At 41.6% G+C, this 26775-nt stretch overlaps 2 protein-coding genes across 5 annotated transcripts; one reads left to right on the forward strand and one right to left on the reverse strand.

The window, feature by feature from the left end:
• The first annotated feature begins 8573 nt into the window (after positions 1 to 8573).
• LOC116917715 (breast cancer anti-estrogen resistance protein 3 homolog) lies at positions 8574 to 14228 on the forward strand. Its single transcript, XM_032923307.2, has 11 exons — positions 8574 to 8776; positions 8849 to 8963; positions 9479 to 9572; positions 10189 to 10273; positions 10377 to 10486; positions 10592 to 10742; positions 10871 to 11680; positions 11771 to 11885; positions 11949 to 12102; positions 12163 to 12331; positions 12407 to 14228. Exons 1-11 carry the CDS (start codon positions 8693 to 8695, stop codon positions 12902 to 12904), a joined length of 2385 nt encoding a protein of 794 aa, XP_032779198.2. The 5' UTR covers positions 8574 to 8692; the 3' UTR covers positions 12905 to 14228.
• LOC116917716 (BRD4-interacting chromatin-remodeling complex-associated protein) lies at positions 13865 to 21617 on the reverse strand. 4 transcript variants are annotated; one of them, XM_045170291.1, is made up of 10 exons: positions 21402 to 21617; positions 21062 to 21286; positions 19636 to 19893; positions 18088 to 18779; positions 17891 to 18057; positions 17393 to 17508; positions 16109 to 16258; positions 15213 to 15417; positions 14851 to 15060; positions 13865 to 14727 (listed from the first exon to the last, which is right to left on the reverse strand). In XM_045170291.1, the coding sequence occupies exons 2-10, from the start codon at positions 21185 to 21187 to the stop codon at positions 14630 to 14632; spliced, it is 2022 nt and encodes a 673-aa protein (XP_045026226.1). In that variant the 5' UTR covers positions 21188 to 21286; positions 21402 to 21617; the 3' UTR covers positions 13865 to 14629. The 4 variants fall into 4 exon arrangements, with proteins under 4 accessions (XP_045026226.1, XP_045026225.1, XP_045026224.1 ...); XM_045170290.1 differs by having other exon boundaries at positions 16121 to 16258; positions 17891 to 18779; XM_045170289.1 differs by having other exon boundaries at positions 17891 to 18779.
• Positions 21618 to 26775: the final 5158 nt, after the last annotated feature.

Raw genomic sequence — 26775 nt, forward strand, 5'->3', positions numbered from 1 at the left:
CTCTTATGATCTATCTAATAAACATCGACGTTCTTTTTTTTCCTTTCAGGATTGAGTTAATTGAATTAGCCGCAAGCGCTCTGCTCTATCCACAGTCGACACCTGACACTGACTTTTCACGGCCCCCTCTCGTCCAGTCGTTTTCTTTCATTGTGTAATAAGAGAATGAGAAGAGAGCAACTGACCGGGACTGTATTATAGGCCTTACATGCCTTCCCAGTGGGATCTAAGAGTAATAGAACAAGATGAGTCCGAGTAAGAATGAGCAACCAGACAAAAGAGATGATGATTGCTTTGTAATCTATATACGTATAGATGCCTGAAGGGATGAATATCTCCACCGAAAACCTTGTTAGGCTTGTATACTTGTGAATTCTTGTTTCTTGAATCCTGGCAAAGGGAGAAAGAAAATAAAAGTTAAAGCCAAACGTAACTTTGTGCAATCCAATCTGCTGACGAGAACAGCTGGAAATAGTGGACGGTCTTAATAGGTCTTCCAAGTCCGTTTAGCTTTTCGCTAAATACGTGATAGCCGAGACTAAAAACAAAAGCCTCTGGGTATGTTTGTACGTGCTATACGTGTCTAAGTGGGATTTTTCAAGCAGAATGCCGCGGCGGTTGCGTCTGCCAGTAAGTTATTATACATCTAATCCATGGATGTTGTACTATAGGCTCTCTCTTATCGTGTTATTTAATGGTTATGATTGTTCGGTGATGACTGTGCGTCACAATACGTTTTTGAGTAGAAAGCTTAAAAAGAAAAAATGCGGAAAGTAAATAAAAAGGAAGCTTTTAATGTCTTAAGTTGGAATATAGTTCGCTGCTAGCTACGATTTCAGAACTTTAATCCGTCCCAATTTTGATCTTAAGCCTCAATAAATAGATATTCACGGACATGGAGGTGTTACTGTGACGTCCGTGCGTCATCAGTCGTGCGTCATCAACATCAGAAAATGTGTGTCTATATTCGCTCAGATAACAAACTGTTTGCACAACCCAAACTTATGGGACATGCTTACGGGATACGCATTATACATTTATAGACTTTACATTTCTTTATATACGTATATACATGTAAAATTTTTTAAATCGGTGTGTATGCTGGCAGTACCGGGCTTCGCGATTATTGCATTTTTGTCCAGTGCCATTGTGTATGTTCGTGATTGTTTTACAACAGTCGATTTAACGCGTGTCGCTAACACGTGCGTACCAAATGACAGCAGCAATATGGGTCTTTTTTACTTGAAGACATATGAACTATGCCAGCTTTATCAAGCTGTAGTGTAAGGTCTATTACGATGTGATTGAACGACGTGAAAGGATGAGAGTGTAAAGGAAGACTTCCACACGGAGTGGAATTCAGTGGGGTTGAGGTTATTACAATCCAAGCAAAAGATAATAAATGATCCCAAACTAAAGCAGAAAAAAAGGGGGCGTCTCATCTAGTCCCCCTATTCTGCAGGATCGTTTTATTCCCCTTTTTCCCTGTGCCAGTCGATGCTGGGAAAGTGACGACGCTCGTGAATTGTAGACGACGACACGCTCTCGGCTCTCATTCTGGTCTTACTGGATAATAAATGAACCACAGATTAGAAATCCGCGCAGCGAGGCATCACCGGATGGATTCCCGTGCTGTATCCCCACAGTAAAAAGGCCGTCTTTCTTTCTACAAAGGATCGGCATGTTGATGGACCGTCAGAGCTGTCTGGTTAAACATGGCGTCTGTGGTATGCGCTGGCAATAAGCGGCTATTGTTGAATCCCGTTGGCTATCTGTCGCCCTCGACTGCGGCATTTAGAGTCGAAGAGTTCGTTTGAAAAAAGCATGAAATTCTCTGCTAGTTTTTATTATGATGTTTAACTATCCCCCCACCAGTCTGTGACAACACAAAGTTGATGCGCGCACCCTTCTTTACCGCGTTAATATTCATATTGGTCTGAATAGCTAAATCGATTTTGAAAATATCAATATTAATTACGACAATGTGTTCTATGGTTCGTTGAAGGCTTGAGGGTGATGACGACGCTCGTCTGGGGGGGACTATATATATGAGGTTCTCTTATAAATATCTTTTTTCGAGCTTCTGCCGAGTCATCCATCAAGTGAGGCGAATGTTTTCGGTTGGAAAGGTGGTATCGAAATGCGAGAGGCGTAATAGGAGAAGAGGGTGGAATAAAACAAAATACACGCACTGTATATAGGAAACAAAAACAAGAAAAACTAAAGGAAGGAAGCGGATATAGAAAAGAGGTGTATTACCGCGCTCTATCAAAGCAGCACATAGACATGTGCTGTTCTTCCCACACAACGGCTGGATGAGACGACGCCTCATCTCGACGTCTGTTGCTTGTCTATTACTTTCACCCTTTAAAAAGAAAAAAAAAAAAGGTGCAGCAATATACATAGGGGTTGGAGTAATATTCTTCTACATTTACCATGTACTGCTTTTTCACGTAGAGGCTCACGTAAATATTGTATGGACATACATTGTATATGATGTACACACACTGCCAAGGTACACCGTCAAAATAAGTATGTGGTAGGAAATGTAGATGTCTGTCATCATTCTACAATTCTTAAACTATATAGAAAAGATTCTTTGCTGCGCTTTCACTTCGCTATATATATTATTGGCTCTTTAGGTTGTTGTTTCTCCAGTTCCTTTTTTTGTGTGTGTTTTTATTTTTACATCATGTTGAATTTTTTATCGCACGATGAACGTGCAACTGGATCATTTATTGCAACATTGGTTAGCAAGATATACTAGATGTCTTCCATTGAATCGGTTTGTGATGGTATATTACTAAAAGAACTGGATTGGATTGCATCAGTGGGTTTTTACCTCGTCGCTATTTTCGTTCAAACGTCTTCAGTCAACGATTCGTTGCTCTCGACAATTGTAAGACAATTTTGAAAAAAAAAAGAATTCTTGATAACGTATAGGATGCCGATTGTGGAACCGATTGCTCATTTCGTTCCAACACGGCTAGTTGAACAACAGCAGGGAGTTGAGGATGAGTCTAAAGTCATTGAACGTTAGAAACCTTACGTGCACATTAATACCAAAACAGGACATACTTACAGCAGCTAATAGAAAGCAAAGGATTCAGAGGATATAGGTTTACACTGCTTGCTGATGATGGCGAATCCTAGCAAGCGACGTCGCGTGCTACGTGTCTAATATGTTGAAACGGTACGGATTAATAGCTAGTTGTATAACGCGTCGCTGTTGCGCCTGAGACAGTCAAGGCCCAATCAGCGAAGAGAAGGGGAATGTTTTTTTAGGTAATAGATACGAGGATGACTTATTATTGTGTGTACTGTAAGTAAAACAATCATACTTAAGGCTTCCCTTATTTTTTTGTGTACGCCCCTCCTGCCAATCGTCCGTCATCTTCAATCAAACTGAATTGCGATGAAACTAACTGTGAAATAATGGTCGTCTCGGGACCGTGGAGTCCGTTAGATTGAACATTTTGACATGGAACAAGAAGAACAACTAAATTTTGGGGCATTCGCTGTTGGATTCGTAAATGGTGGGGAGGGACAGACGGAGAATGTGTGTGCCTGTTAAAGACGCACAGACACGGAAGATTAAGAGAGGAGGGAACCGGAGGAGTTCAACGTGATGTATCTAACGTGATTGGGGACGGGGGAGGGTCATGATTGCCAGTTGTATGTCAGCAAAAGCTATATATCTGTCAATCCATAATCACATACATCAGTCCGAGTCGCGTTGTTGCGACAAGGTAGCAATTGTCGTACGACTAATGTCATCAGCTATTTCCTCTTCCCCAACTCTCCCCTTCCAGTCAACCCGTTATCATCGCTTGCACTGGTATATTAGATACTGCTTCAAAACGTAGCATATACAGCTCAGTGTCTATATATATATATATACCGTTTATTCATTGAAGCTCGTTGAAATTCAAATGAGGCGCAGATGAAAACGACCGGAAAACGACGCAAAAGGATAGTACAGTCGCTAAAGTCTATAGAGCAAGAGCGTGCCTGGTTTACTCAATGACGCGAGCCCCACAGTTCCTAAAAGTGTTATGACATGATCTCTCCTCTCTTTTTCCAGGTCGACTGCGAAACTCTGGCGTGTCGGTAAGTTGATTTCCCTAAAGCAGCTGTTGTATAAACGTTTAGACTAAACGTTTGAATAAAAAAAGGTCGCGCAGTTCCCTCCTCCCTTGCTGACTTATTGAATGTTAAATGTTTCCCCAAAGAATTCTTAGATCTGAACGAGAAAACCCGTTTTATCACTGAATTTCTTTTTTTTTCCCATCAGGTCGAACACAAATATCTTTTTCCATGGCTAGATTATAGCGCGCCTATACATCTTTCTTGCTGAACTCCACGAGATCGTCGGCACCATTTTCGTCTAACAGTGTCGATTTCATTTCGGTCACATTTCCACCAAGGGATGCATAATTCCCGTCGTTATTATATCTTTCACGTTATTTTTTTTCCTTTTTCATTTTGTTTTATTGTTTTTATTGTTTTATTAAAGAGAGTTGTGTTACGTTCGCGTTTTTACAGGACTCAACCAGCAGTACACCGTCGCCTTCTTTTAGAAATTTATTCAGACCGAATCAAGCGCGTTCTTCTGCTTCCTTGGCGCAGTATGTTCACTGCCTTCTGAATAAATCACCAATTGGGTCAGTCGTAAAATTTTTAACGGCACGCGCACCCCATCGTTTTCCACGTGTCATAACGCTGATGAAGTTGAACGCCACGCCTCACCAACTTCCCCCCTCACTCTGTTGAACCCGTATCGTTTCTATTACCAATTTTTTTTTTAAAGAGAGATTCAGAGGCAATGGATACGCACACCGTAGTAACGTAATTGGCCACCATCCGTAAAGAAAAAAGAAAAAAAAAGAAGGGAAGACAATTTAATAGAAATTACAACTTTAAGGAGGGAACGATCAGCCAAACCAATGGAAAGTCCACAATTGAAACGCTGATGCTCACTTTCTGTTCTTATCTATACCAAACCATAGGAACAATCGTCTATTGAAATGTTGGCTCTCTCTACAATGTTTAAATGTATTGAAAGCTGTGTCAAGATGATGATCAATCTACTATAGGACACGGTTACTGGTAAATTTTATGTTGTGGTAAAGGATGCGCTGTATGCAATCGATGGAGAGTGCGATAACGATCACATGTGCGGTGAAAGAGAAAAGCAAATGAAAGATGATATCGATAGAGAATTACGTATGCGTACGCGGGTGGTTTATCTAAGACCGTTTCAGTACGGAATGAACCACGGTGTCGAGATGGTTATTGCATCAACTGATGCAGCACTTGATGATTTGGTAATCGTAATCGCGATCGTATGCACTGAGCGGTGGTCACCGATGCCTCTTACCCCGGAAGAAGGAAAACCTTGCCCATAGGTACAAAGCCAGCCGAAAAATCTAATTATATAATAATAAGAGAAAATCAACGGGATAAAGATATAGAGGCGAGAAAAGCCACGTCAAGAAAGTCATTGGCTTTCGGTGTCGCTTAGTTGGTATAACACCATGGCAAAAAGACCACAATTCCGTCAGAAACAATAGGAAATAACTTGTCGATATGCACCTATCCCAAAAGAACGAGAATATCGGCGAGAAATGCGGCGATTGTTCCGTTTGTGGTTACAAAGTGTCAGAACGACCGGAATGAAAATTGAAATAAAATCAATTTTGGGATTTTCCTTCTGTTTTATCAGAAACTCTGCTGTTTGATTGAGGTCAACGTTTTTAGTCTTCGATAACAATACATAATCCGATGGGATTTTAAGACTTAAGTAGTGTCGTTTGGACAAGTGATTTGGTTTTCCCTAATTTTGAATAGATAACGTCGAGTTTAGAATACATTTCGTGACGCAAGATGTTTGGCTTATTCATTTGCTTTATTTTCCAAAAGAATTCGAAAATTAACACTAAACACATAAGCAAGAAAACCGTTAATCCTTACCGGAATTGATGACCGAAAACGAAATGCTGTGATGTTATGCTTCAAGAGGTTTCTTGAATTAAATCAAACAGGCGTCCATTAGGAACTTGTCAGCCGAGTGCGTGTTCAATTATGGGCAAGAGAAAGACGGAAGAAACCTGAGGGGCTTGTACAGGCAAAATGTTTCTAAGAACAATCAGTTGGAACATTGTAAAGCCCGCCCATTGAGCTTAGTAATTGAAATGAATGGCAAAAAAAAAAAAAAAAAACTAATGTCGAGGATATTGTAAGTAAATGATCCTGCTTTTCCTGCTGGAACCTGCGCGACAACAGCTGTTCTAGTTAAACCTTTCTACCCAGTTAAGTATGTTTACCGCAAAAAGGAATGAAAAAACAAAAAAACAACAGGTTCAAAAATCCCTCGCCGTCCGAAAGGGTCTTACGCCCTTCCATTGAAAAAAAAAAAAAAAAAACTATTTCAATTTCGTTTTATATTTTTGAGTGGTGGTGGATGAACCCAAATTGGTGGCCGGCCAGCCATACGGAACCCATTGGCCATCACAGCCAGCGTCAGGTGGCTTTACCCTCTTTGTCCCCCACATTGTTGCCTTCCTTTTTACATTTCTTTTCTATCCCACTGCAATGCAAATAAACAGTTATCACGTACACCCATTTCGGCCGCCGTCAATCCCGAGGATCGTTCATCACCTTTAATCGGCTTGTCCAGCCTTTTCCTGTTGGATGATTTTTTTTTTTTTTCATTCCTGGTCTGCTTATTTTCCCTATCGCTTTCCGTCGACCACTCACGCACACAAGGGGGAACTATAGCCGGATAAACTGGATGGTCCCATCCGGAATATGCGCGACGCGCTAATTTAGCCGCCGATTTCACGGGCGTTTTGGGACTGCAATGACGGTCGAGTGGTCGTTGACATTCTTCAGGTCTCGTTGGGGAGTTGAACGGCTCATCAATAGCTGCATAGCATCTGTGGTCTCTGCCCCTGTTCCTAATATAAATAAATAAGCAAAAGAGAATTGCAGCAGCGTCGCTGCGGTCAAGTTCTCCTATTTGTCTTACTATTATACAACCGTACGTTCCTTCCTACCGACATAAAATATGTTGATGCATTTCCACTCGGCCGCTATAATATTATAGTGGATGCTTTATGATAGTTTCCACTCGGATGGATCAGTTATTTCAACGTGGCGATTGCTACCCGAGAACAATTGAAGACGAAGAAAAAGCAGAATTAGTGAGAATAAAGAAACGGTTTTACCCAAAGGAAGTTTGCACTGTTGAACGGACCGTGTGCAAAGAGTCGTAAAAAATCGGACGTAAAATGAATCCAAAAGTTCCATTCTTGAACCTGTATTTCTTAAGGTACTTTCATTAATGGCGACTAACTGCAATTTATCGGTTTAATAGATGTATGGAATAGCTTCCGTTATATGTATACATATCAACGGAACGCCATTTAACCAATTTTTTTATTGACAACCCATGTTCTCTAGATTTTCATTTATTTCGGTAATTTTATAGAGATCCAAGTGTCATGCCATCTACCTTCCAGTAATTAAGGCACAACTCATTTAGAATCCGAATTTGAGCACATCCCCCTTAAATGTAATAAGCCCGACTGATGTATTTTCCTGTTCTAGGCTTTTGAAGATTTTGTCGGGTTAAAATTTTGACTTGAAATAAATGAAACCTAACCTGTTACATAACCTAATTTGAACGCTGATTCCGAATAAAATATTAATTTTACCTTAAAGCATGTAGATTTTAAATAAAAAGGAATCAAAGTGTTTTCGGCGTAGTCACTTAGAATTTGATTTAATCATAAAAAACGGAACTGCCGCCCGCTCTCTCCATCTATGAATCGTGAATAGAAGTGTTTTCAACGAGCGCGCAGGAATCATGAACTACCCCACTCACGTGTTTTATATCTCGGGAGTATGACGCCCAAGCCACTTGAATTTTTTGCTTGAGCTTCAAAAACTCTGAATAATATTAACGCCTTGAAATGAAGTAGCATGACATTTATTACTAGTACACACATGGTGCAACATCCAAGTCTAATCTCCCAGAAAAAAATTATAGCCAAGCTACTGAATTAAGTGGAAAACACATTGATTTATAAATCAATGTGTTGGTATTTTATAATTTATTTATTTATTTATTATTATAAATCCGGTAGTTTCGTGCCGATATATCGGCACGAAACTACCGGATTGCTCAAACCGTTTTGAGCAATGTATGGCAATGTACACACGTCAAAACCTTGATAATGATACATGATTGGACTGGTTTCTGATGGATTTCTGACTTGCACGACTATGTGCAACAGACGCAGTATAGGTTGGACCTGACGATGCATATTACCCACGTAGAAGTTGCCACACTAGATTCTCTGAAGCTGATAAGGATTGTAAATCAAAGCTTGAACAGGGCGGGTTTTTTATCGCCGTCCATATGGACGAGCTTTAAAAAAAAGCGAAAAAAAAAAAATGTGTATTGAAATCTAAAACATTCGTTTAAAGCCCAGGGTTTGGAAACGGAATATGACTCTTGCCCGGCGCCGCAGATTAGAACCGCTTCCTACTTGTTGATTATATACGGTTCAGGTGAGTGCATTGTGTGTGCACCAAGCGAGACTAGTGGTTGGGTCTTTCAGTCAGCACGTCTCGACAATAAGCGAGTAGTGAGTGTTTTAAAATCCCAAACAAACAAAAAAGCAGTATGCATTTAGATATCAAATACTGGCTTCATTCGTTAAACCTACCACAGTACCAACACCTTTTTGCGAATTACAATGGCGTTCAGGTATGTTTTTTTTCCCCGAAATGGATTCATTTCACAGAGTTACTCACCATTTAACTAAATGGCTTTCGTCAGGATATACTTCATCTGGATGAAACGGCCATCGTGAATCAAATTGGGATCAAGAACAGTGCCCATAGGGCTAGAATAGTTTCCAGCCTTGTTTCACTCAGAGCCAAACTCAACCTTCGTAAGTGTTTCCATGGCTTTTATCTTTTTAAAAGAAAACTTTCGATTTACTTGTCATACCAAGAAAAGTAAAGGAGAAAAAATATGAGAGGGTTATTTTAACCTCCTAACTCAGGAAGAGGCTGGTTTTAGATCGCGTGATTTTTCTCATGTTTGCCTCTCTCCCGATGCCAGACTCCTGCTTGCTCATTAACGCAACGGGAAGCGTGATCTACTCCCCTTGACAAGTCACACAAACACGTATCAAGTCTAACAGGTGCATCCCCTGAAATTCTTATCGTACAACAAAATCGATCCATTTCTCAACTATTTATGGATTGCAGCTAAACAATGCTAGACTGATTACGTGTTTGTATTTGTAGCCGCTCTGATCCAATGCCCTGAAGTGTTTTTTTTTTTTTATAATTTGAAACTGGAAATCCACTTGACGACATTTCGTCTACACATTTCTTAGATTATTTCGTGCCCAACATATTTTGAACTGATTCTTTTGTCCACTTCACTTTATCTGTGCAGGAATGCGGCAACGGGAGCAGAAGGAGCTGAATCATCCCGAGAATCAGGCAAGCTTTTCAACGGCCTTCGTCGATGACGCATTAGCGAAATACAGGTGGGTGCCGGAAATCAGCAAGATCCCGGATGTTGTACGTCAGTGAATGTCCAAGATCAAAACAAACGAAAGTTTTTCGGTGGTTGTTATTTCGTAGGAAATAATTCAAAGAAGTAGATAAGTTCACCACTAGATGGTGTGGAATTCTCTAAATGCATATTAAATATCGGGAGAAGCGAGGAATGGGATACAAGAGTCGGCGGCGGAGGGAGATGAAAATCAATATCGGGCTTGTTCGGCCCTCACTCCTCCCCCTCCAACCGTTGATGGTATCAATGGAGAAGCGAGAAGGATGTCAGAGCAACGTATAGCTTTTCAAGTTCTCTGATACAGTATCTTTGAAAATCACCAAACAGGCCAATCGTTTGAGCTCCGACGAGGGAGGATATCGAGAGCGTTATTTCAAAATAGCCTTGGGTCTTTTTTCCTTGCAGCTTTTGTTTGGGTTTGAGCTGTTTTTTTTTTTCTTCCTCTGAATGCGTCGGTGACCCGATGAATTAGTCATTGAATTCCGAGCTGTCCAGTGCGTTGGTCGAAGAACGATCGCGTTTCTGAATCCATGCGACTCAGCTGATTTTTCCACCCTCGCTTGAAATATTGTTTGATGTGCGCGCAGGTCGCGTTCGGAATTCGCGCAGTCGGCGCACAACAAGAGTCTGCTGCACCAGCACAGTGCCAGCGTTCTCAACATCTCTCGAATGGTAAGTCTCGGAATCTTTACTTAAAACAACAACCAACGCCTTTCTCTGTCTGCTTGAGTTTTCGTTCATTCATCGTGCCTGTTATTTCAATCCAAATCGACAGCAAGATTACGACAACATTGCCGGTGCAGAGTTGACGGAAGCTGAAAGCCTTCGTCGTCAGCTGGAATGGGAACTCAGCCTGGATGGGCGCTGTCTCGACTCACACGCTTGGTAAATACAACAACAGCGTCCAACTGTCATTGATCGATCCGACGGATCTCGATCCATTTCAAACTTTTCCTTACCCTCTTCTCCCCTGCCATTGTTCCCTTTTAGGTACCACGGATCGATTCCTCGCAGCCACGCAGAAACTTTGTTAAAAAACGATGGCGAATTCCTCATTCGAGATTCTTCGACAGGTCAACCGGGCGACCTTGTCCTCTCCACCGTCTGTAGAGGGTCTTACCTCCACTTTATCATTTCCAAGGTAAGCCAACTGTCATCAAAAGAATGGGGCAGAAGCAGTAGCCCTCGTTCTAAAAATGCCATTGGAACTTTGACCTGATTGTCCATCGCACGTCTCTCCTTACCAATATCCATTCGTTCCGCCAACAGGTGACCATTCAACCCAATACGGTTTACGAATCGATCCAGTACAGATTGGAAGACGAGCCGTTTGAAACGATTTCAGATTTGGTGACGTGTTACGTCAGCAGTGGCAAGGCCGTCACGGCGGCCACGGGCGCCAAAATTACAACGCCAGTTAACCGAACGAAACCACTTTCGTTGTACTCTAGTCAGTACGGTGTTGGCTCGCGATCGTATCATCCATCATCGAGCAGCGCGAGCCAATCCGGTTGCGCTGGCTTGTATTCGGGTAGGAACCCTCTACCGGCGGTGACAGGCAGAGTGCGGATGGTACACCCGACGGCCCGTGAGTACTCGACGCAATCATTGCCTCGATCTACACCATCTGCTTCCAATCGAGTGATGATGAGGCGGAGACCAAGCGATCCTTCACTGTCGGCAGAAGGGGCGTCACTTGGATGTCCTCCAAAACCCAGTCGAGTGCCGTCGCAAATCTACCAACAAGAAGAAGTTGTTCCAGACGAGTCTGTTTCTCTCAACCGGATTAATGAAAGCGTTGCGCTGGATGGCGAGGAAAAGAATGAAGCAGAGGACGTACTGCCCCAGCTTCCGGCTACGTTACCACGTTTGAGACGACCCGGCAAAATCCCAAATCGGCCCATGTCAGTTACACGAAACTCTTTCCTGGATCGGCGGAGTTGCGATTTCGATGTCGAAGCCACTTTCAATCAACCGCACCTGACGAGCAATGAAGACAATCAATCAAGCGTCAATGAAGGGCATCCATCATCACTGCATCGCCAATTCCCATCGTTATTCGACGTTGAGAACTTTCAAGTAATTTTTGTTTGATTGATCTCAGTTTTGTGTTATTATTTCTGATTAAACAGATAAAAAATAAGAACAAACTTTCCATTCACCTTGCAGACACTCTTGTTACCGACTATCGAGAACAAGCCGCTAGAAGTCAGTTCCTTAGAGGGGCTATCCGCGGTGTTAGACTCGCATTCTTCTAAATCGATCGCTTTACATCTGTTACACGGTAGAAACGAATACCAAATTTAAATAACTAAATTTCCTGACTTGCGATTTAATTACATCGCAGACGATCTTGATGTCCTGGGAGGTTTGCCCGAGCCGCTTTTGGATCATACGTTTTTCCACTATCATAGCCACTACGTCGATCGTGGCATCACATCCGGCATCGAACTCTGCGTCTTACCCAATGGTCAACAGTTACGTCTCGATCTCTTAGAAAGGTAATTCACGCAACAAGCCAATCATTCAATAACTTTCAATTTTCGTGTACGATATTGCAGGACACATTGCTTGAGGTTATTCGTGGCTGTGACGATTCTCACCTGCCCAACAGTCGAGGACCGCATGACAATGTTAAATTTGTGGATCGAAGTCGCCATCGAGAGTAAAACAGCGCTGGGAAACATGTACGGATTCGCCGGTTTGATGTTCGGCCTTTGCATGCCTCAGGTAAATGATTTTTATTATTGATACGGAATTCACGTTGAAGGCCTGTTTGTTTAACTTCTGAACTGAATTTTGCAGATTCAACGTTTGTCAGCGACGTGGAATTTACTGAGGCAGCGACATACGTCGACGGCTTACACGTTCGAAACCCGTTTGAGGCCCCATCATCGAGCAGAGGTCGTGGCTCACGCACCCAATACCACCATTCCCGATTTGCATTCTGCCATTTTGTTGTGGACGGCCACGATGGAGTCTTTCACGGTTGACGATGGAGCGAAGTTGCCTCTGCTCAATATCCATCTGCCATCGACAGGACCCGATTTCGGATTGGATCTGTTGGCAAGTCACATGGAATTGATTCGATCTTGGTCCCTCAACCTACCACTCTACTTGCGCAACAGCAGAAAAGTCTTGGAGAGCTCCACAATCGACGAGATCTTGACAGATGTCTTCCGCACCGAGTTTCAACTGAAATTCCTATGGGGCAGTCGGGGCGTGTCAGTTGATAGTCATCAACGTTATGCGAAATTCGAACAAGTTTTAAGCGTCTTATCTGAAAGTCGCGAACCCAGTTAAACGATACCAATCGCCAGTTGGTACGGTACGCGAGAAATGATTTCAATTGTGTTGCGGATTTGTTTGGTTTCCTTTTAGGGCCCCGAATGATCAAATTATCTTTTTCCTTTTGGGGGGAAAGTGATGGGCCTGATCTCAAAATCCCATAATACGTGAAATCGCAATGATTTCGTGAAAATTGGCTCTTCTTTTCTTTGACCAATTTGTGTTAATACTATTGTGTTATAGATGCCATATATTGCGGGAGCTTCTACATCTGGGTGGTCGACATAATACAGTGTTCCTATTTATAGCATCATATTCCGTGTTCAACAAGTTAATAAACTGCTCACGAAAGTTTCGCTTGAGTTCCGGTGAACATAGCCGCTCCAGGTTAGATTATAGCAGGTTCTCTAATGCCCGAGCGTACATCGATAAGGAAACCATTTCAATTGTTACTAATAGTCCGCTTTAAAGTACCAAATTATTTTAACGATGTACCGTACCGCGCTATTGTAACGTCCTTGTTGGCACAAACGTTAGTGCACCAACATTCTGGCTCAAGTGGGTTAGTCTGCGTTCAATTCCGAAAATGGGCACCGGTTGAAATTATTGCGCCAACAGAGCCGACGAAACTTTCATGTACTATCAAATTCGTTCTGTTCTTATGCTTTAGTATCGCTCGATACTTTCTCTCCAAATTTGCTTGTTTTGCTTTTCTTTTGCAACCGGTATTTTTTTTTTGTTTTGTGTTAGAAGACAAGCCAATTTAAAATGAATTTATTTATTTTATTTGTTTTTTTGCTAATACACATTGCAGTCAGTTGAAAGCAAAAGCCTTTCCCTGGCAATCAGGTAAAACAAGTATCAATGCTTTATCCTTTCAAATTTTCATTTACATTTGTAATTCCAGTTGATTTGTTACGAAGAAATCCTTGATAATCAAAGTGCTTTTTATTGAGATAAATGTACACGTTTATCAAAAGTTAAACCACGTTTATTGTCCCTCAGCTGCGTGCGCACATAAGCGGTCGACATTTCTCGCGAATTGTGCACACTGCCAACAGACTGGCCATTGAGCACGTCAATTTGTTTTCGTTTATACTTTCTTCTTTTTTTTTCCTTTTTTTGTTCATAATACTCACTGTGTGTTTGATGAGAAATGAATACATGCATAATAGTATTATGGTTATTTTTAAGGAGAGGAGGACGTGATATCTCGCCAATCACTTGGCAATTAGTAACACTCTTTCTGGATACGTGTAGCGAAATGACGATTGGGAGATATATAAAAATGGCTTAGGTGGATCAGAAAAGAACACATACAAAAAAAACAAAAGAGAGAGAAAAAAAAAAAGAAATTAACATGTGATCCACCTGGACGAATAACGATATGGACAAATGTTTCAAAGACTGGACGAAACAAATCCGCAGTCTTTTTGGAGAACTTTCATTCGCTCACTTTAGTGGCGAATGTTTTTGCGGGTCGGATGGTTTTACATGACCATAGGAAACCTCTTCACCTCAAGAGTGAAGACGTGAAAAGAAAAGGGAGGATGAAAGAAGGAAGAAAACTTAAGAAATATATTTAATTTTTAGATAAAGGCCGAGAGGGAAAAAAAAAAAAAGATAACTCTATAGAGCTACTATATGTAATAGAACTGTTGCGTTTTGTTTGTTTTTTGTTTTCTAGTAGTCGATAAAGTGTTCGGGTTGTGACTAGAGGCGGCTCAGCCGGTCCCTCAATCAATAAAGACCCAAAACTGAATCGATCGTATGGATGACACCATTCAATGTTGTGTTGTCCTGATCGATGACGTTAGCTCCGTTGACCTTGGTCATACCTGGAATATAAAAAGGTGTCACAATGGTCAAGATGAAACAAACATTTCTTAATGCTATTGCTATACATGTGAAAGTGAAAAGGATCGTAAATCGTTAACAAAGATGAATCTTGCTTCACTCACCCTTGGCGTGGTAGATGTAAAGGATTTCGAAATCCAAGGCGTAGGCTTTCTGGAAACCCTGAAGGCCGGAAGTGTAGATTAAATCTTGGACGACGTGGCGTTGGAGCAGCTTGGTCAATTTAGCCGGATCGTTCAGGATTGCGTTCAGCTCGGAACGAGATATCAACGAGAAAGCCTTATTGGTTGGCGCGAACACCGTGTAAGGTCCGCCTGTGTGTGGTGAAATGATTTGAACAAATTTTCATCTTTAGTAAATTCACTTTCCTCGTCGCGGTGCTATGATTTTCATTAACACTTTGTTTTGTGGGAAAATAATGTTCATGGAAGTCAAATTTGGACAAAAAAAAAAATTTTTGTTTTACCCGTGGGATTAGCCAGAACGGTCGTTAGTCCCGCTTTATCGATGGCGGAAATCAACGTGGTGTATCGCTGAGCGGGATCGTTTTTGAGCGTGTTGTAGATATCGGCCTGAGGTACGGGGAAGAGGACCCGATCGACGATATGGATAACGCCATTGGTGGCTTGAATGTCGGGTTTGACGAAACGGGCACCGTTCACCGTGATCACCTGTCGGATTACCACATAAAAAAAAAAAAAAGAAAATGAAATAAAAAAAAGAAAATGAAAATTAGAAAAAAAAAAAAAGAGCCGTGTCATCTGACTTTCTCTCTTCAACGGCCAATCTGTATGCGCCCTTTTAATCCCCTGCCCACGTTCTTCCCTTACAAAATACATTACAGGTGGGAGGGAGAGAATTGTTAGGCAATCCTATCAAAGACTTGCAGGGAAAGAGAGAGAGAAAAAAGAAAGAAAGACAAGGAATTAAGTAACTTTCACACAGTCGATGCAGCCACTACGGTCTCCTTTCGACATGTTTGTAACACATACAAAAGAATTATAGATAGGACAGCGACAGAGGTAGAGAGAGAAACCGACACGTAGACTGTTTTATCAAATAAAAAGCCAACGGGTCACTATAGCAATGGGAATGACCACCTGTTGTCTTCTATTTAATTTTCTTGATTATTTTAGATGTTGTTTTTAATAATAATTTTTTTATTTGGCAATGAGGGCCTCCATAACTGGCCTCCATGAATAAAAAGGTGAAAGTTTTTTTTTGTTTCGTTGATGTCTTTTAGTCAATGCGGTGGGAATGAATAAAAACCGGTGGAGTTGAACGAACGAGACCGCAAATTAAAGGGACGTGGACTTTGAGAAGAAGAAGAAGAAAAAATCCAAGCCAAAGAACATGGTGTACCTCAGTATTTACCTTTAATGGACGCCATTCGCTGTCTTCCGATTCGTAGAATTTGACTCGCAGCGGAGTGGTGAGCAGACTTTGCATGACGCCGTTGTTTTGCAGAGAGGAAGATGAGATGGAGCCGGCCACGACGTGGTGCTTCAACAGCTGTCGCAAATCAAAATCAAAAAAGAAACACCAAAAAACACATTTGAGTTTTTTTTAAGAGAACACATTGATATGATTGAAATTGACAGCAACATAGATAGAAGAAAGAAGGGCAACAGAAAACCGCAAAAGAAGTGTGTTGTCTAGTAACGTTTTGCGTGCCATTTTTAAAAAAGTCTTTTTTTTTTCATTTTGCGGTAAGAAGCTTTAAAGCAGCATTCCTGGCCAACATGAAACAGGTACACAGTTGCTGTCGTCTACATTTTCAACAGCTAAAATAAGAAAGAAAAAAAAAATGAGTGGCGCGCGAGGCTCTCGTGCGTGTAAAAGACGCTCTCCGGTGAAAGTTGGTGCATTTGCCCAGTGGGCTCGGGGAAAAGGGGCCCTCGTTTCACCTGTGCGTGTGTTTCTGGGGGCCGGCCATCATTCAAGACGACCGGTTCAATAAGAGAAAAGGAAGAATTTCGTTTTCTCTCCGCTGAAGAGAGAAGGAAGAAGAAAGAAAAAAACAAAACAAAACAACACATAAGAGAAGCTAGTGTAGAGCTATAGTTGGTAAGGGCTACGAAGCAGCGATGCCTTGGAGCTTCTGGGCCCGCGCCCAGTCGCATACCTGAACATGGTAGAAAACGAAGAGGAAGAAGAGAAAAAAAAAAAAAAAAGGGGAACACATTTGGTTGAAACCGCGGCCCTTAACATTTTTGGATTTTTCCCAAAAATAGCTATGTGTGTTGTCTTCCATTAGTACATGTCTGTCTGTGTGCGCTTGGCTTTTCTTTTCTGTTAAATCAAAGACTTTCTCTATTGGACAATTGCCAAAAAACATTTTTTTTTTTTTTTTTTTTCCAGTGAAATAAAAGACCCTTAGTGTGAAGCCGTGACTGGGCCAGCCGTCACGGACTCTTTATTTTTTGGGTTTGTTTGTTTGCTTTTTTCCCGTGGATTTTCTGACGAGACTGTAACCATGTCGAACAGCACATTAGCGATCTACTGATCGGATTAGGGACAACAACTACCATCTGCCTTTTTGACAGACTCTAACTTCATTTGCTTCTTCATTTCTTGTATAGTCGAGTATAGGATAACATCGGCACAGCGACAGTATCTGAAATTTGTTCGAAACAAAAAACTTACCGAATTAAGGACGTCTGGGTTTTTGTTGAACTCTTCGCTGGCTTTTTCCATGCCGCCGAACTTCTGGATGAGGATTTCGAATGCCTGATCGACTGGCACAAAGACGGTAAAAGGTCCTGCACAAAAGGAAAAAAAAAACAAAAAAACAAAAATCATTGATGAGATATTTGAATTTTCTACGTCTCTTTGATCTCTTTTGCCCTTATTTGTTGTTTTGATTATTGCTGGACGGCGATAATAAAGAAAGGGAGGAACAGAGAGAGTCTTAAAAAAGAAAAAGCGGGTCACATTTTCCCTTTTCATTGGATTTCTTGGCCAGACATTTTGCTCTGGCCTCACCCAAGTAAAAAAACCCCAAAACAAAACAAACCTGTCTGATAACGGAAAAAGAAATCAAACAGGGCATCCGAATTTGCATGAATACAACACACGAATTCGGGTTGTGATTTGCTGCCTACGCAATAAAAGGATCGTCGGTCGACGTTCACGATTTCTCACCTTCTTTGTCGAACATTTCATCCAAACCGGATAGGACGAGAAGGTCATTCAACGTGTTGAGCCCTAGTTTCTCCAATTGCCATGGAATGGAGCCTTCAGACCATTGAGATGCTTCCTCCTTTTTGCCATCATCAACAGCAGCGACAGCAGTAGCAACAGCGCCGCCAAGTGGAGGAGGAACTGGCAATGCGCCGCCAGGTGGAGGAGGAACTGGCAATGCGCCGATGGAATTCGTCTGGATGTCCTGATCGGCTACTGGGGCATAAGTGCTGTAACTAGCCGATTCCTCGATGATTGGCGGGACGGTGACCGGTTCCGAATTGGCGTAACCGCCGGATTGGACAGCCTGTTCGGGCTCCTGTTGCTGAAACACTTCGTACGAAGCGGCCGTAGTGCTTTCCTGCTGCGGTGGCTGATTGTAAGATTCCGGGGCAGCATTCTGTTGAGGTTGACGAGCGTACAGAGGCACAGGTAAAGGAGCTTCGTTGTACACAGCTGGAGGAGCAGATTGATAAGATGCTGGAGGAGCAGCTGGTTGCGGTGGTGGTGGGGCTGGTTGGTACTGCGGTTGCGGCTGGTAAGGAGCAGGTGGGGGAGGAGGAGGAGGCTGATACTGAGCTTGTTGGTATTGAGGTTGTTGCGGGACCGGTGGTGGTGGCGCAGGCTGGTATGGAGCCGGTGGAGGAGCTTGGTTATACGACGGCTGGCTCTGCGGAACGGGAGCCGAAGCGTAACCGCTTGGCTGTTGATAAGACTGGGTCGGAGGCGATGGAAGAATAATGGAAGATGGACGAAGATAAATCGGCAAAATAGCCGGTAGGTAAGCAGGTCTTTGACTCTGGGGTGCAGGCTGCGGGGCGTAGTGTTGCGTTGGTCCAATCGGGCCATGCTGTTTCAATCAGAACATAAAATGAAAACAAAACAAAAGAACAGTTAGATGACTATATCCCTGCACAGCAAATTACACTTTATCACATTTGTGCATTGATCGTGAAAAAAAAAATGGTGTCACGTCTGATTGAGGTTAGTTTCAGTCGACATTACATACAGGAAAATGAGCAACTTCAAACTACTATACAATAACACCCCACAGATGTGCCAACCCCTTCATTAAGGCATAAACAGGATACGAGAATGAGAGAATTTTTTTTTTTGCAAAAATAAAAATAAAATAAAAGATGAGAAGGTAGAACAAGATCAAAGGTCCCGGCCTGGAATATCAACCAGAAAAAAAATAAATAATAAAAATAAAAAATTAGAATATGAATATATACTATATCGTGTAGAGCGACATATATAGACATGTGAAAACGCGTAAACTTTTCAGGGATTGAGATTGGGCGCTGGCAAGCAACGCACACGACCGAAAAAGAAAAAGAGTAGGAAAAAGAGGGAAGAGAACGAACAGGAGAAATCGGGGTCGAAGGTGTTCTCATGAACTCGCCATTAAAGAGGCAATCATTTTGGCTCGGGAAAAAAGGAAGACAAGGGACAAGAAGAAGTGGAGGAAATAACAGTGGTATGCAGAAGGACCACCAAAAAAGAAAAATGGGTAATCAATGAAATAAAAATAAGAAGATAATTGAGGGAAAGGTGACGGTGATTGGTGCTCCCCACAAGTTTTTGCCCGTGACGAGAATTTCTTTCTCTTTTGCATTGCGCAGTGGGGAAGAAAAATGAAAATGAAAATAAATCAATCAATCTTAAAATTGCGTAAAAATCTAGCGCTTAATTTGGGGTAATACAGATAACTGGTTAGCGTTGATTGGCCGTCGTGGAGCGAGCAGAACCATCCGCTTGTGTTGGTGATCGGGTCTTCTTGTCGGATGACGGAAGTGTTGGTACCGCTGGCTCGGTTGTCCGCTGAGGTGATGATTGTTATTGCCGATGGGCCGCACAGATTCAGTTTCAATCACCGCCGTTGGCCGGACGACGGGAGCGACAACGTGAGAGCTGTACCGGTGATCACCGGTAATAGCTGGCTGACGCTGTCGCCCTACTTCCTGTATGTGTACAACATCAAAGACGATGGGACCCCCCCAACGAAAGTTAGTTCGTGTTATGCAACTATCATACACGCCCAAAGAAAACAACCTGTCCTCTTTTTGTTTTTGTTTTTTCTCCTTTCTTTCTGCATGACTCTTTTCTTTTTTTACGTTTAAATAAATGCCACACACACGCACAACGATACGCACGCATGAATTCGCGTGGACTCTTGCCCACGTACTCGATTGATAAGATGGCGTTGGTTTCTCCGATCATTTACGGTGCCTCTCGAATACAGATAATAAATACAAGAAAGAAAAAAAACTGCCAATTACGATGGATAACTAGTGAACAAAAAAATGAAATTATACACACGAATATTGATTAATTGGTCAGGAGAAAGTCAGACCGCGTGTGTTCGTTTTGTTGTTTTTCTATTCTCCTTGTCTTTTGCACCATCATCCATCAATTTCACTGAAAGATTGTTCTTCGAATGAATGAAAAAAACAAAACAAAAAAGCTAGACGGAACATACGAGTTGATCCCTCTATCGTTCGAGTCTCGGTTTGTTTACTTTCGTGTAACCTTTTGTGAACGATTTTGTCGGAATTCGCCTTCGGCCCGTTTAAAATACGTAATAATAGTCTGGTAATCAGTGCGAACTAACAAAGTGTGTGCGGAATAGCTTCCTTTTCCCATTGCTTGGCTGATTATATACCTTTGGTGCACGGTATTGCCCTAATTCTAAGATTTAAAAAACCACCCACCCGAAACGAAAACAACAACATTTAATTCTCGGGACTGCGTTCCAAATCAAACCAACCGGAAATTACAGAAAAAAAAAAAAAACCTCTTTGCTGGTCAGGCCGTTTGCAAATTCGGCCCAAACCTTCCATTTTTCTATTGACGTGTGCTGAAAAGGGCTCCCCTATTTGATTTCATTCAAATTTTCAATCCGCAATCCAGGAGGAAATATGTACAACTACAGCACTTTGCAAACAAGGATTAAGTTGGGTTAAGGTTGTTTGTATGGAGTTAGTTAGTTTGACAATCGTCGCACTGGTGTCGATTTTCTTTTCACTTGCGGATGTGAAATTTTTGTCTTCTTCCCCCCCATTTCCTTCTTTTTTTTTTAGGGGAATAATCTTGGGAGAAAAAGAAAGATATTGAAAAGGGTCATCCTACCTGATGATGATGGCCACCTTTATCTCGTTTAACTCTCGTTTGGCTCCACGATTCTTGGCAGAAGATTGACGATGCCATTAAGACAATCAACAGGACGACGATAGATGAGCCTCTGGCTGCCATCATTTTCTCTCGACTTTCTTGCGTTTGACCGGCGTGAGCGCGTGCGCTTCAGTTGTTTTCTCCTCGTGAAAAACGTCGGCAGACGTTCGGGACAGCCGATATCTGTTTTTAAAAAAAAAATAAATGGGGGGAGGAAAAACAAAAACTATACGTGTATCTCTTTTCATTGGCTCGTAACAACGTTTAGAACCAGGTCGAAATTATTAGCGCAGCTCACCTGTCGATACAACTGGCGACAACCTCAACAAAATTTCGGGACACTTGCGGCTTTGCTCCGGCTCTATAGGTCTAGAGAAAGAGGAACTGTGTGTTTACTTGGACAGTAGACGGAAAACAGAAGTTTAAGGCACTCGATGCGGTGAATGAAGGAGCACACTGGGAGCACCACCGTCCTTGCTCGATATCTCAAGAGCGTGTACGAACAGGTTGAAGAAATCCCTCTGCCTAAATATATATAAGGGGAGTCCCTTTCACCTTCGATCGGTACGTGGCTAAGCTTACACACTGGCTGGCCATCCCCTTTGCCGCCCACCTCCCCACCCTTGTTGAGAGAGAAAGAGAGAAGCTCTTTTTTTTTTTTACACTATAAGCTGGCAAGCATAGCTAAGGCAGTGATGGTGGCTTTTTTTTTTTTTAAAGAAGGGAAACGGGAAAATGTAGGTCAGTCGGGTTTGGGGCCGCCTACCTTCCTACCTTTTTTTTTTCCTGCCCGCCTCAACACCTAGACTTCTCTTTTTCTCCGAACACAGCAGACTACAACTGCACGTCCATACAAATGGTACCTGATTCTGTGGAAGCTCTCCACTCTGTTTTCTTATACGTATACGTGTGTGAGTGTATAGTATAGATTAGATGCTGTCTAATCTCGTAATGTATTCATAAACAATTCTGCAATCGAAATCGAGATCTGTACATGTATCCGGTTTCAGAAATGGGGTGAATTGAAGGAAAGAATAAGAATGGCAGTTGAGCAAAGACCAACACGTACGTGATTTTTCGAATGATGATGATGGAGGGCCAGAGGAGGAAAAAAAAAAAATGAGGAAGAACCTTCTCTTATTTTCCCTTTCGTCTTCCTTGATTTGATTTTATGATATTTAAAATGCCAGCGGACACACACAGGGCAGAATTTAAATAAAAGGGTGTTCTCTCTCTTAGTGGCGTGAGATGCTGTGAAAGAAGAACGATTCTAATGCCCTAACTATCGGTGGCTATTCAGCCCAGCAGCATCTTCATTGGTATGCGTGCCCTCAAAACCTGTATCTGTCACTGGAACACTTTCTCTCTTCCCTTATCGGCTTCTCACTCAAAATATGGAACGATGGACACAATAATGCCCTATCGATTAGGTTTTTGTTTTCGTTTGTCCACTTCTTTATACTCAAATGGCATTTCCGCCAAGGCATTTTTTTTTCAAACGGAATGAGGATGACCTGTTACTTTGACACACTTTTTTATTTTCTTCTTCTTTCCCTTTTCCTTTTTTTTTTAAAGCTACATTTGGGTGTACAAAGAAATCTTTTTTTTTTATTTTTACACCTCTCTCTTTCATTAATAAAAACTCCCTAAAGCAATGCACATCCACCTTCTTTTTAGTAGTCAATGACTAACAAACAGGCGTGTACGAGATGTTGAGCGGGACGCGGAACATCCGATCGATTGGGCTCTTGTTTTGACTGCTGTTTTGGAACATTGTATATATCCTAGTCATCAAAACGAAAAAGGAAATGATCAAAGAAATGACAAGCCGCAAGAACATCGGCTTTCACGAAGGCTTCAAATCGCACCTACGCCAAAAACGGTTTGATTGAAGGCGCATGTGGGGATCGTGACTGAGCCGCTTCGACATTCAGTGAATGAACATTGCCAAAAAACAAAGCGACACGATTTAGGCGGAGAAAGGTATAAAATAAAAGGAGGAAGCTATTTTAAAATTTATGTTTTAGTAGATGTACACAGCAAACACTACAAATATTTTACATTGTTGTTATTGTCGTCGTTTTTCTACTGAAACGCTTGATTGAGTCGTGCCGTGAACCCCATGCAGAGTCTTATGATAAGACTGTCGGTTTGCGTACACGTTCCGCCCATTTCTTTTTTTTTATAATAATAACGTGATTGGCGTCCATCATCAACCATTTTCTTCTCAATTGGAATCCGGACATGATAAGAGGTTAGGGCAAAAGGGAAATTGGGTTCAAGAGGTTGACTATAGATAAGATGGACGAGGACGACACTCCTTTTTTGGGATCGATGTAGGAGAAGAGGGAACAAATAAAATAGCCAAAACAGCAGTGCTATGTCGATGTATAAGAAGAAGAAAGAAACGAAGAGAAAAGCTGGTCCATTACTCTTCGTTTTGGCGAAAGTCGACGTCAACAACTAACTGCCACAAATGTTTTCTTAGTGGGCCATTCGAAGATTTTCGTTTTTCTTTCGACCGTTTATACGTGGCGGACCTTCCTTTTCTCGCTTTTCATTTGTCATCATAAATAAAAGATTGCAAGATTTTTTATTTTTTATTTTCTCTGTCTCTCATCCTCTATCGCTGGAAGGACTCTTATAGCCCAAGAAGGATGCTCACTAATAGAGTACATTGCTGTACTATATGTGCGAATGCATGGGGGGGACCGAGCCCGTTCTTGCGCTATTCCCGCGGCCTGCCACTAGAATGAATTGTTTATAGTGTCCAAACTCAGCGTGCCGTCCAAAAAACTAAATCCATCTTACACGTACATTTTCTCTTCCAATGTGTTTCTTTTGTTTTTTCTCCCCATTTTCATATATTTTTTTTTTTTACGGTCATGTCTTTTCGCCAGTCCTCTTCGTAGAAATAGGAAGAGAAAACAAAGTTGGAGGAGCAACACAGCAACTCAATCTCGTCAAGCACTTTGCACACACATATATACATCCCCTGCGCTTTGTTTTGTTTTTTTGGCGCATCTTCTCCACGGGGTCGGGCTATCTATTTGATCCGCTTTCTCTTCAATTGTTTATAACGGAGCAGCGTCACGTATCCCGCGTGTCGGAGATGGCTATGTGTGCTGTTTTATGTAGCGATGTTAGCTATACTATATAACTACCATCGCTGAATTACCTACATTCGAGTGAGGACATCGCCAACGTGAACAGAAAGAGAGACAGCCTCCCGGTTAGTTATAGTCTTCATCCGTAAAATGGAGATCTAATCAGATTATGGGCTATTGTAAAAACGCAATATGAACTCGTGGTCTATGAGAAAAAAGTTCGATTTATAGTCACGTTGGGCTAGCGCATTTACCGCAAGAGAAGGAAGACCCAGTTTTTTTTGGCTGACGTGTAAGAATCTTTGATGGTAGAGACACTAACAGCTGATGTTGGCTTACATACCGAATTTTCTGATTTTTATAGTGTCTTTGAATTAGATTTGATATTTTTCCATGTTGGGATATCTCCATTGAAAAAAACAAAAAAACGAATTCACTGGAAATGAATTTTTTTATCTCCTTTTTTTGTAGCAACAGCTTTTCTTTTTTAAAACATGGAGTCTATTACGACGTGTTCCATTTGCTTTCTTTTATTGTCTCTTTTACCCATTCCGGGTATTTTGCGCTTGCAGATAGAATATATATATACATAGCCCTGTTGATGAGAAATGCCGTTGAATTCAAATCACAATCGTGCGGTTTTCGTTTTTTATTTTTTTCCATGTCATTGCATTTTGTCTTTTTCTCTTTTGCTTGTGATTACCAAACAGTCGCTCGCGGGGGAAAGCTTTCGACGCAGTCCTCATTTGCAGGGGCGTTACATGGTGGGAACAATGGGGCAGTCTAAAATACACACGACGTATAACGAATACATACATACGTATACGTAAATACATTGCTCGTGTGTGTACGCGTATAGTAACATGGAAGAAGCTGATGGAAGAGTATTTCTACATATGCAAGAATTTTCGAGCCAAAGAAACACGGAAACAAACGAAGTGGAGCTCTCACGAAAATTCAATAGCATTTCCCCCTCCCCTCTTATTCCCTCTAGTTTTTTTTGTGTATGATTTTCTTTCCGCGTGCTGTGCTTTGAATAATAATTCTTTTTTCTTTCTAGGCTTCTCTGAATGGAAGGCAATATCAGGTCGCAGACAACGAAGTTGTTTATTCAAACGGGTTTCATTGCTATCGTAGCGATTCGTCTGATTGGAAAGAGAGGGGGACCATCGTTTACATAATGCAGCTCATTTCTATTTGGAGCACTGCGACGACGATTCGCTACAACGAATTTTTACAACTATCATCGTCGTTCAGCGAAAGACAACAAAATTAGAAAAAAAAAATTTAATAAGAAAGAGAAAAGGCAATTTTTTATACGTTATGGTTACTTGGTTAGATGGAACGCATATAAACGAATTTGACAGCGCTTATTTTCAAAGAGAGAAAAAAAGAAAAAGGAACAAAATTATTCTCGCCCCGCCCCAATAGTTAAATGCTAGGCGAGGAAACATGCTGGTTTGGACGCTTCTATACTTATTTAGCTTTGTGACGCAACTCAACTGGTTTTAAGAAAAAAGACAATGATTGCGGACATATGCGCCCGTAGTATACGTGTAATTGCACCAAATGTAAAAGGGAAGTATTGTACTTTACCGGTACTATTCTCTTGGGCTATTACCTGCTACATGTATGTATCATTCACACCAAATGCTGTGCTGACAGAATGATACGTTTAATACGTCAGCTAAAAATTTAAAAAATTTAAAAAGATTTCGAGAAAGTCACTGTCTCGCCCCTTCCAGTTGTGATTGCAATGCATTGCCGCCGAATTTTCGTCCGCCGCGACCCATCTTTAATTTTCTTTTTTCCGGCTTTTTCCGTCTCGTCATCTTCGTCACCTAGAAATGCCGTCAAAGCGGCAAGACCACAGCAGCAACACATTGAGGAAGGATAGAAAAAGAAGTAGATCAGATAAGATAAGAGCGCAGCGCTCTCCTTTTTTTTCTGCTTTTGTTTCTTTTCTCTTGTTTAAATCGCAGCTGCACGCACAAGGGCCTTATTTTCAGTGTCTTTTCGAGACAACAAAACTAAAAAGGAATTTCGCCGACGCATTTGGGTCTGAACAGGCACAATAAGAGAGACAAGCGATCTCGATCTGCGCAATCAAAGTTTTCACCGATGTGTCATTAACCGGACGTTAATTGGCATGAATTTGACAACATCCAACGCTTGGCATTATGAAACAAGTGCATGCTGTTTTTCCAAGTTTTCTCCTGTTCGAAGAGAAGCTCTGAAACAATGCACACGAAAATTTTGAATTAAAAAGAAACGCATTTTTTATTTTTATTATTCCTTTATTATTTTTGGTTTGGAGTTTTACGACTTAGCTCGAATTCAAATGGCGTCATGTTCATTCATTCGCCGTGGCCTTCCTCTCTACGTATAACAATCACGCGGCATCGGATGACAGTAAGGAGGGTTGTATAGCGGTAGGGAAAAAAAAAAAAAACAAGTTAAAGAAATTGTGTCAAGTTCTTGAAGTGAAAATGTCGAGGAACACGAACTGATAGCCGTGACAACATTCCCGAATTTGATTTTTTCCCCATTCCACTAAAGATATAC

The sequence above is a fragment of the Daphnia magna genome, linkage group LG2 (assembly GCF_020631705.1).
Source record: "Daphnia magna isolate NIES linkage group LG2, ASM2063170v1.1, whole genome shotgun sequence".
In the NCBI taxonomy this organism is placed as follows: domain Eukaryota; kingdom Metazoa; phylum Arthropoda; class Branchiopoda; order Diplostraca; family Daphniidae; genus Daphnia; species Daphnia magna.

What these genes read in the sequence shown, in the direction of transcription:
- LOC116917715 (XM_032923307.2), top strand. Translation starts at nt 8,693, where the DNA reads ATGCATTTAGATATCAAATACTGGCTTCATTCGTTAAACCTACCACAG. An exon ending in GACGCATTAGCGAAATACAG is followed by an intron (nt 9,573 to 10,188) that starts GTGGGTGCCGGA and finishes ATGTGCGCGCAG; the next exon opens with GTCGCGTTCGGAATTCGCGC. An exon ending in CGTCTCGATCTCTTAGAAAG is followed by an intron (nt 12,103 to 12,162) that starts GTAATTCACGCA and finishes ACGATATTGCAG; the next exon opens with GACACATTGCTTGAGGTTAT.
- LOC116917716 (XM_045170289.1), bottom strand. Translation starts at nt 21,187, where the DNA reads ATGATGGCAGCCAGAGGCTCATCTATCGTCGTCCTGTTGATTGTCTTA. An exon ending in TCAACGCTAACCAGTTATCT is followed by an intron (nt 18,780 to 19,635) that starts GTATTACCCCAA and finishes TGATTGAAACAG; the next exon opens with CATGGCCCGATTGGACCAAC. An exon ending in CGTTCTGGCTAATCCCACGG is followed by an intron (nt 15,061 to 15,212) that starts GTAAAACAAAAA and finishes CACCACACACAG; the next exon opens with GCGGACCTTACACGGTGTTC.